The 11,058-nt window shown below is 37.6% G+C and overlaps 2 protein-coding genes across 2 annotated transcripts; one reads left to right on the top strand and one right to left on the bottom strand.

Moving 5' to 3' along the window:
* The first annotated feature begins 464 nt into the window (after positions 1-464).
* LOC128677309 (sodium channel protein Nach-like) lies at positions 465-5,601 on the top strand. Its single transcript, XM_053758057.1, has 11 exons — positions 465-837; positions 1,213-1,309; positions 1,842-1,951; positions 2,165-2,330; positions 2,403-2,530; positions 2,878-3,004; positions 3,269-3,418; positions 3,996-4,182; positions 4,363-4,546; positions 4,834-4,940; positions 5,345-5,601. The coding sequence occupies exons 1-11, from the start codon at positions 647-649 to the stop codon at positions 5,599-5,601; spliced, it is 1,704 nt and encodes a 567-aa protein (XP_053614032.1). The 5' UTR covers positions 465-646.
* Positions 5,456-9,675, bottom strand: LOC128677248 (lipase member H-like). Its single transcript, XM_053757956.1, has 2 exons — positions 9,469-9,675; positions 5,456-6,693 (listed from the first exon to the last, which is right to left on the bottom strand). Exons 1-2 carry the CDS (start codon positions 9,635-9,637, stop codon positions 5,774-5,776), a joined length of 1,089 nt encoding a protein of 362 aa, XP_053613931.1. The 5' UTR covers positions 9,638-9,675; the 3' UTR covers positions 5,456-5,773.
* Positions 9,676-11,058: the final 1,383 nt, after the last annotated feature.

The raw sequence follows: 11,058 nt of genomic DNA, 5'->3' as shown, positions 1-11,058 counted from the left end.
GATAAGGCGCGTATTGCTCATCAACAAAGTAAACACATAATATAAAAATTATTCAATTATAGGAGTAAAGGCGGACTTATTGCTCAGCACTCTCTTTCGTTCCTTGGTTGGCTAACCGTTGGCTAGAGAAGATGAATAATGAGGACAGCATTCAATTAAATTATTTTTTTGCTCACTGCTGTTCTTACCTCCTATTTATAAACATAAATATATATGCGAAAATCTGTCTGTCTGTCACGCTTTGACGGCTACACCACAAGGCCAATTTTAGTGACCAGGCCAGTTAGCAGGCGGGGCTGCGGGCAGCAGCTGGTAGACGATAAACAAATAAATAGTTTTGAAACAAAAGCGAGAAAAAGTATATGCATGTGGTGCATTATAAATAGGTAGGTACGAGTGTATTGTGATATTTAAAACTCACGATATTAATGTGTTAACACCCAAGGATAGCCATCGCGGCGATCACGACATGTCCATCACGGAAACACAATGATATATAATTACTCAACAGTATTTATATTTTCAAGCTGCATCAATTTATAAATTCATTCTCATTAATTTGCTTTAAAAAAATACTAAATGACAGTACAGTAGAATACACGCTCTGCTTCTAAAAGTCTCCATCTAGCGTCACAGTGTGGTAAAAATGAGGACAGTAGACCCCGCCACGTGGCTCCGAGGTTCTGTACCCGGGTGGAGGACGCACAGACAGACAGACGTGCATCTTGAGACACGACTGCGCCGCAGCCTCCGAGATGCGGTGCTGGAATTCTTTCAATATTCATCAATGAGAGGCCACTTGATTGCTAACCGAAGATGTGTTACTACGTGTGATGCGTAAGGATCTTAAGTTTACTGTATTATTAGAGCACAGTCATTAGATTATACAATAGGTACCTACCTACTTCCAGTACCTACTTAGAGCTATAGATATTTGGATACCCTTATTCATAATTATATTATATAGCCACAAACTAAAAAACTTACAATTTGACCCGCTTGCTCGATATAACGTCACCAATGTAACAAGATTAAAACCCATGAATACGACAAGAAAAATTAAATTATTTGTATCGCCTGACACTATTGAATAGCAAAGATATTGATTTGTTGTTTTGCTTTTGACGATCTTAATAGTAGTTTCTTAAAATTAGTCAAGAAAATAAATGTATCTAGTGGTATCTAGTTATAATCAAGTTTATAATTTGTCAGATTTCGCAACTTTCTCGGAAGCGTCACAGTGTTCTCCATAGCTATGATGCTGGTCACCTTCAACTTGCAACAGCAGCTCTCTCGGCCATCTCTTGAGGTATTTCACTGTCGTTTAAAAAGTGAAACTTCTCACAAATTTCTAAAGGCTCTTGTGAAGTAATTAATGAATAAGTAATTGTAATTGTAATTAATGAATAAGTGAATTTGAATAATGTTACAATAGCTTTAGTTATCTAATCTTTATAATCTAAGTTCAGTACCTACCTAGGTAGCTTTGGAGATAAGTATACCTAATGATTTAAAATTGCCAGACCTACATACTAAAAACAGTTTACATTTTTTGTTATAATGTTAAATAAATAAATAAAATACAAAGTTCAGAGCAAAGCTAGTAAAAAAAATTTCAGACGTCTAAGAATTTATTGTGATGGCACTTTGTCAGTCAGTTGCTAACTTTGATATTATAGCTTATTATAGCTTTGATATTATAACTTTGATATATTTGATACTTTGATATTATAGTATTATCGCTCTAATTCAATTACATTAAAATTATTTATTGCTGTTCTAATATTGCTCTTGCTTCAATGCACAAAGTACAGTCAATCTCCTATCGCAATAACTTCCAGGTGAACGCCGAGTTCGCTTACACTGTCACCAAGTTGCCGTTCCCGGGGGTGGCTATTTGCACCAACAACGTCATCAGTATGAAATCACTGCAAGAATATCGTATGTTTCTGTAGGTATTTTGGTATTCATATACATCTATCAACTGTTAAACTAATAGGTCCTGAACAGATTGTCCAAAAAATGTAGGGAAAAACACAAAATATCCTCAAGTTTTCACGAGAATAGATTGCTAAAATACTTGTAACAATAATTCCTGATAATTATGAACTGTTTAGGTTTTTAATGTTTTTGCTATTATAATTTTTGAAGGGAGTTTTTGTAGATGGTCTGAAGCAGCTCAAGCTGATAAGAATAGATCAGACAAAATTGACATATTGATGAACAATATCCTGAATTTCGGAGCCTTCCTCTCTAAGTCTTTACCTCAAGTGGATATGGAACATTCATTCAATAATGCGGATTTCAACGTCAGTGATGTTATGTACAAGGTAAATACAAAAATATTTCCTTTTCGGAACCATGCAATAACTTTAATTAAAAATACAATTTAATTTCAACAGCTGTCACCGAAATGCTCGGAGCTACTGAAGACCTGTGCTTGGGAAGGCAGTCTGATGAACTGTTCTGATCTGTTTGCCTCGAGGATCACGCCCCTCGGCTTCTGTTGCGTTTTCAACGCGCGGTACCAGTGAGTTATTTAGCAAAGTCTTATGTTTTATGATTTCTCTATATTCTATTTATGAGCATAATATAATAAAAAGCTTATTAGCGATGAGGCCTTTACTCAGTAGTAGAATACACTAGCTAAAAAAATAATGTAGCGAGCAAGTTTTTCTTGGAGAGTCGAATTAGCTATTACGAGTATTTTATGTATGCTAATTTCCACCTCGTTTAGGTCCTCAATCATGTAGGACGTGGGACAGTTGAGACATTAGATGAGCCATAAACTGGATGTCACAGACTATGGTTGGAGAAACCCCACACCATCGAGTAACACGGCAGTCAATCAGGCAATGTCTACTTTGCTTTCTCCAGGCTGGAGGACCAGAACACGCCAGTCTGGGGCTCGCTTCAAGTGGGGCAGAGTACGGGACTGACCGTCATCTACACTGAGGATGATGAGGACTCCGCTTACATGCGACGTCCAGCCTTGGGGGTTGAGGTGAATTTATTCATATCGATAGTTGTTGCTGGAATGTTACAAATAAATACATCACATTCCTTGATCAGAAGAATAGAACAAGTACATTTATGTGATACATCTTCTATAACCTGTGTTTGTATATAACAATGAAATTTATTCTAATTCGCTGTGAATTTTTAATAACCTACATTGTAATGCCTTCAATGGAAACGAACGATAATTCCTCTGCACCGGGAACACCATTACCAATTGGTAATGCATTATTATAATGTTGATCTGCAGGTGTTGGTGTTTGACGGCGAGGAGTACCCGCTGTTGGAGACGGGCGTGGCGCGCCTGTTCCCGGTGCAGAGGAACTGCTCCATGTTCTTCTCCCTGATCCGTCGCGATATCCGAGCTAGCCGTGACCTCACGTTCTACTCTGAGCGCTTTGTAATACTTACTTACATAACTAATTCTAATAATAATCAAGGACTGATTCTAATAATAATATAATCAATAAATATCAATCAATCTAACTAGTGATCTTAGTTTTAAGTATAGCATTTTAGTTAAGTCAGCTTATACCTGCAACATTATCATCAGATGCGTATGTACTCAAGTGAATTTATATATTTACATGAAACACACAAACGATTACAATAATAATTGAAGTATACCTTAAATATAAGAATACTAGCGGCGCGTCCCGGCTTCGCTCGGGTAAAAACACAATATTATAAGTATATAGTAATTATACACCCAAATCTTTCTCTGGATTCACACTATCCGTTGATGAAAACCGCAAGAAAATCGGTGCAGTAGGTTTTGAGTTTATAGCGAATAGATAGACAGACAGACGCGGCGGCGAACTTTGTTTTATAATATGTAAGGATATTGTAAATATTGTTCCAATTATATGTGAAAAGAAAATTTCAAATATTCATTGTAAGCTGCCTGCAATCAGCGCCTTTAAACTGTATATCTGACGTTGGTTTAGGTTCTGTTATTATTTATGAATATTTTTCAGCGTAAGTGCCGCTTCAGAAACCTGCATGGGCCCCGCTCTGCGCGCTCCAGCTACGGCTGGTGTCTCCTCGAGTGTCGCAAACGAACCATCGCAGCTCTTTGCAACTGCGTGCCGTTCAACCTCATGCCTGATGAGGACGACATCATCTGCACTCCCAAGCACTTGCCTTGTCTCAACAAACACAAGGGCAAGTGTAACTCCAGTGCTGAGTATCCAGTAATAGTTACATCTTCAATTGATTACGAAACGAAAGATTTTTTGTTTTCTTGTGGAGTCGAGGCATGTTTCGGATTCTTATAGCTTGAGAATAGCGTGACTTGAAGAGTAACTTGGGAATGTATTATATCTCCTGTGTTCTATCTAACAGAGAAGTTCATCTACTACTACCCGGGCGAGAACGCGGGCCCTGGCCTGACGCAGGAGATCCAGGACTCACTGTCCTGCGGCGACTGTCTGCCGGACTGCGGGCGGATGGTCTACACTGCTGACGTGGCTATCACCTCACATTCTCTGTCCTTTGAGAAAAAATTCGTACGTGGACTCGTCTACAAGTAAGTCTTAATTCCTTGTCAGCTTCAGTTTTTTCTATGTCTTCATTTTTACTTTTCTACATTTATGTATCTCTAATTTTAACTGTTTCGCCAATAAATAAATGCTGTTGATTTTTTTAAATAACCACCTTTTAAGTCAGTGGAAAATCTAATGTAATGACAGAGTCGGACAATAAAATATTACCTCGATTATGCTTATGAATTGACATTGATTTTAGTAGATAAGTTAGGAACTAAGTAAAAAATGTTTAGTGGGGCAAATAATTGAAATAAAGTTTATTGTCCAGGCCAGGGGCGACCCTGGCCAATTCCTCGATCCTCCGGTTCTTCTACACCACGAACCATCAGCCGCTGTTCATTGTGGAGCCAGCGTTGCGCTGGTATGAAGGCATCGGTAAGACCCAATACTATTGATCGTGTTTTTAATTCGGGCTTATGAAGAAGTAAAGCCCTGGATCAGTATAAAACATAAAATGGTGTAGGTATTTGGCAGTGATTTTACCAGCCCAACGCGATACGGAAGATTATAAATATTAGCATTTACACAGTGGATGTTATTTTCACTGAACAAATATTTATAAATGATTTTAATATATTAATAATTGCATTCTATTGATAACATCATTGCAGTGCATTAGTGTGTCCTTTCTGATTAAATATAAATATATAAAAATGCATGATCTTGTAAACTTTATATATATATTTAATACTGTATATTTAATAAGTGATATACAATGGTTTGGTAAAAAAAATACTAAAAATGTTTACGTGGCTTGTGTTTTTTTCTATTTTTAACAGCTTACTTGTCGAGCCAATGGGTGTTGTTGCTCTCTGTAACCCTGGTCACCATCGTGGAGATAATATTCCACCTCACCGTGAGGTGGGTGCACCACTTCAGAAGACGGACGGTTCTGGTCAGAACCCACACCAAACTTGTTAAGGCCCCATCTAATAGTGAAGAGCTTCAAGATATACCTGTCACCTGCTTCGAAGAAACTAAACAAGTAAATATTACTGATATCCCTGAACCACCCGTTAAAAGGTTTTATTTTTAAGTTGTATCTGTTGACAATAAGAATAAAAAAAATATAAACTAAAATTGCCTTTATTGTACAAACGCGTATTGTCTAGAGTACATCTAATATCACAGCTATTGTATCACACACGCATGAGGTATACGAAACCAAAATGTATTGGTCTGGGTTTACAATTTCTTAAAATATCGTTTTATAACCACGAAAATGGGTCGAAAGGATTGAAAACTTGAAATCGCGGTTCTCTTCGTCTGCTTCTAGCCATATTAGATTTATACAAAAACATTCCCCTGGAAGATGCACTGCAGGAGTATCCTACCACAGTCTCGTTCCCACTGCATTCTCCTCTCATCAGTTCGTTCCACGACCGGCATTCCCTGCCCATGAGGGACCTGTCGTTCTGGACGGACTCAGAGTACAGTCTCCACGCCTGCGCGTGGTCGCACTCTAAAGTTATGCTCCGATCCCGGCATTCAGGTTGTTTCACCAACACTCCGTTTACGTACACATCAGCATGACCTAAAGGATTCTCCAAACCCAAAATTCCTGCACTGGAATGGACTACCTGTACGAACTGAGCATCATTTTTATCCAGCCTGTAATCACTTAATCTTACAAAACAAGGTTTTGCCGGATCTAGAGCCGTAATTCTTCCGATCTTTTCTTTTAATCCATTCTTGACTAATTTTCCTGTGATTCCAGCAACATGAGCTCCAAGACTGAATCCTATGAGATGCACAGCAGATAAAGGCATGCCTTCTCTATAGACATTTTTAATGAAGCTGTACAAAAGATTGGCCAAAGCCTTGACTCTTGAAGCTGAAGAGATATATCCTCGATGGAAGGCCAGGCGGGTGTCGAGAACTAGGACTATTGGGTTTTTTCTGAGTAAGGCTGAGACTAGGGCTTGTGAGGCTTCGTCGTCGGGGGAGTTGAGCCAGCCGGGGACGTAGACGATGAGGGAGGTGGGGCGCGGGTGTTCGCGGAGGCGATGATGGGCGTTAGAGACGCGGTAGGAGCGGCGGCCGGCGCGGGTGAACTCCACCACGTCCAGCAGGGGCAACTCCGACGTGTACTCTCTGGAGAACAGGACCTCCAGGGGCAGTATCTCACCTAGAAATAAAGGGAAAATTGTGTCACCAATTCACATTGCCAAATATTCGTCAACTACCGTGTGTACATATTATCAACTACTTACGCTACGTGACAGATTGCGATAAGCTTGGTTTAAAAATGCCTGCCAAGTTTTTGAGCCCCTCGTTATCAGTTTGAATAACTTCATTTACAAATAAAAGTGGGTTAGAGAGTAACTGTTAATAAATGGCGCATTCACTCTTCAAAATATGTGAAAGCATAATGACATAACTGTTCTTGAATATAAAAATATTGTGAGAGCCTTCTTTCCACAGAAAACTGCGAAGGATAAAAATAGCTAGTAAAAAATTACATTTCGACAATAATGATTTATGAATTAGTCGAATAACAGTGTCCAAACGGGTTTGTTTAGCGTTATGTGAATGTCGTAAGAGACCGCATCTTGGATATCAAGCACGAGTAACAAAAGCGGGTCAAGCGCAAGGTCGCGTCTAGCGGCGTTTGGGTGACGACGATGTTCTGGCTGGTTCACACGGTACACAAACAATATAATTTTATTTCATCAACTTAAAAAAGATAGGGTCTATTCGTCCACAGACGTCAAATCAGTTTCAGTTGTTAATTTATTGTAAAGTAGTAATTTGTCAGTTTTACAATTTTAAATTTGCTAGTTATTTACCTACTAGTTACGATACTGTGTATAGTGCGTATAACTTTTTCTTCAATCTACTAATACGAGTTGCTTGTCTAACAATAATAATTTCGTTTAAAATTCATATTTAAGTATTTACCATATAGTTTCAGACGTGTGAAGATCGGATGATACGATATTAGATGAATACTGTTAAACTTAAAAAAAATATATATCTATTTAATTTTATTTTCCACTGTTTTCTGTTTTCTAGATCGATTAGTAATCAAAATATGGAATATTTATTTATGTGTAGAGTAATTTCCGACACCAAATTATTAATCTTATTTTTAATATTATAAAGTAATTCATTTATGTTTAGTGAAAAAAATGTATTGATTCGAATATTGAAAGAGCTCATGTGAACTAGGCATTATGTTAATTAGTTTTCATAACACCAGGCCGGACTTCCGATTGGCCGCAAGCATAATTTAAAGTTTGTTTATGTCTATAAATAAACCTAAACTTCTCGTAGACTTAACTTCAATTAATATTAATTGGTAAGAAATAAATTTAGATTACTTATAGTAAGTACGTATTGGAATCGGGTAATTAGACAGATTTGATTTTGTCTTACTCATATCGTGGTGGAAGTAGCGAGCACAGTTATATTATCCACTTGTATAAACATTACAAAACACTTAGCTGCACTTACAATCACAAACACTAGACATCATAAATCTTGGGAAAACAATGAGTCTACAGTTACCTGACACATCTATCTAGTATACATGAACCCTGAAACCATAACTCTCATTTTGAGGCAGTCATGTAGAAACATGAAATAAATTAAATTCTGTATTACAACATCTGCATCTGATCCCGTATTTGAGATGCCACGAGTCAGTGCTACGCAGCTACGAGCTACGGGTGAAGTCTACGACATTAAGTCTACAGGGTGCTACGCTTGATCTGATAACGTAAAATTAACACCGATATATTTGAAACACGTGGAAGTATGTGATATTATAAACAACAGTTAAATGCCCGGTATGATATTCTTTCAAGAAAAATATTACACTAATTTCGTTGAAGTTTGGTATTCTGTTAGTAAGAAATCTGGTGTATAACTAAATGTAACCCCTAAAACGGGACTATCATTCATACAAAAATTATTTAGTTTTTATATTTTTAGTTTACAGTTTAGTCTCATTCTTAAATAGTGGCTACGGTGACCACTTGCCATAAGGTGCGCCGCATGCTTGTTTGCCTCTTTGGTAGAATAAAATTTTAAGAAATTAGCAAATAATACTTGCAGTAAATTATACAGACAGACAGATGATAGCTGTAATAATGAATGACTGCGACAGCGGAAGTATATCCGCAGCGCGGTGTGCAGAAGGCGCGCGGCGCGGGCGCAGCCTGTGTTTATACGTTATTGGCACGTAATGCTGATTGGATTGTCTAAGAATCCGCTAATATAATGAGGTTGTACGATTCAAGTCGTATTTAAATTGTTAAATATTTTTGTTATTATACTTACCACAAATACATAAACAGGCTATGTAAAAATATTTCAAAGAAGAAAATCATTGAAGAATTAGGTCCCTATAAAAATGAATACATATAATTAAAGCTAGCGAAATTACACAGTAAGATGATGTCGGTGTCGAAAACTGAATGAATCGTCCGTCTTTTGTCTACGACTTATGAAATCGAACCCAGCACCACGACTTTGACATCCGCTGTCACCACGCCATGGGCCACGCGCCCATTAAACAATATTAAATATAATTTGTTTCGGCATTACTTAATTATGGTAGACTTAATTGCAATGTCGAGGACCATTTAATATGTACGCATGTTCATAAACTTTCACATTATATTATTAGATGCATGTTCACACATTTTTCAAACAATTTTATTTCTTTTTTTCATCTTTAACATGTCTCTCCTGGACCTTTTAAATCCATTTATGTTTGTGTCCTCCCGGAATAACAAAAGCAAAAAAGTTTTAAATAGATGGATCTCAAAATAAATTTAATACAACATACACCATTGCCACATTGACCCACACTTCGATACATAACAGTACGTTACCGGAAACGGAAGCACCAATTATCACAACGCTACGAAATTAAAAAGGCACAAAAAATACACACAACTGGCCGCAGCAGTTTTCACTAGTTCTTCAAAATTGGTAGCCAGGAACGGCGGCAGGCCCGCAGTCAAGGGCCCCAGGGTCTCGGTCGCCGCGGGCCCCGCCTGGGCTACGATCACCAGGGCCCCAAGCAGGCGTAAGGAAACGACCAGCACGCTGCGCGAGCGCATCGCATATACCTCCGATTGCTTATGTAACGGTAATATAAACAATGAGATCTGTAGAATACCCTTGATTCGGCGCTTTGAAATTTTGTGGTTGAAATTGTCAACTGTGGATATATACTGCAGCACGTCAAGTTTCTCAATTAGATGCTCAATGTCGTGGTAATAGAGCCCAAATTTAAAGCACTTGGTGGTGCGAAATGCAGGTGCCTGTCATTGCGGTGGAATTTGTGAGAAAATTGCTCCTCAATTATAAATCTAAGGCACGACCTGGCTTGAGATTTAGAATTTAGAATTTATAAAGTATTCTATTTCAAATACGTATTATAAAATCCATTTTATGTAATAATAATTCTGTACAGCTTTTCTAGAACATACAGTAGATTTATTAGCCAGGCATAAACATTAACATTTATGTTAACTATTTATTTCTAGTAAAATAAAAAAAAATAGTTATAAAATCTCAACTTCAATATAGATTCTTAATAGGTACAGTAAGTACTTCATAATAAATAAATATATATTAGGACACAAGATCGTCTCAATTTACCGTTGCCATGATAGAACAGGCAAAGATGGGAGGAAAATAAGAATTTTTTTTCCTAAAATTCCCACTGGAGCAGAGCCCAATCCTACAGACAGGGCTTCGCCCCGGCCTTCACCTGCTCTTGTGCCGAGCTGTGAACAAACAAACAGCCTCAATTTGGTCGTTAGCGTGGTCACGGTGCGAATCAAACACGATCGCGTAGGTTACTATAATTTACAATAGGGCCGCTAAATGTATGATAATTTTAGGAAGCCCAAAGGCTGTCCGCACATTGGACGGTGTTAAATGCCAGATTATTTTTTAAAAGTTTAGAGATTACATTCGATAAGGTGTTGAAAAACTGTTGCGTAATATAGTAGACTGCGTCTTCAGGTCGTCTTATGGTAAGCAAATTCCGCGCTCCAGGAACAGGACACCGATAACCCAATAAGAGTCATTGATGTTACCTTTGATTGTCACCTACATACTTTTATTATTTATTCTATAGTTATATAGAGCAAGTACATGATTTGTATTTTATTTATTTTTCTTTAAAAAGCTCTAGAAAACTACAAATTTAAATAAATATAATGTTGGAATAAGTATCCATTTTGTACGTTAAAGTTGATGTAGTTTGAGAAAAATCTCGAAAAAATCAATAAAAATAAGACAGGACGACAGTGTGCGGCCAGCCTGATGTTAAAAAGCTTGGAGGTCTTTTGTCATTCAGATTTGATGACTTGCATTATGTACATACGTGTATTTTGGTATTCTCCAATTGATGACTAATTAGCGAGAATATCAAAGCCTTTTTCGTTTTTTAATATAACCGTGATATTTACAAAATGGCCGGCTAGTCGTGACTTCACCGCAAGGATGAGATTCGCCCATCCAATGTCCA

Source organism: Plodia interpunctella, chromosome 17 (genome assembly GCF_027563975.2).
Source record: "Plodia interpunctella isolate USDA-ARS_2022_Savannah chromosome 17, ilPloInte3.2, whole genome shotgun sequence".
In the NCBI taxonomy this organism is placed as follows: Eukaryota; Metazoa; Arthropoda; class Insecta; order Lepidoptera; family Pyralidae; genus Plodia; species Plodia interpunctella.
This window is presented reverse-complemented; position numbering and strand designations above follow the sequence as displayed.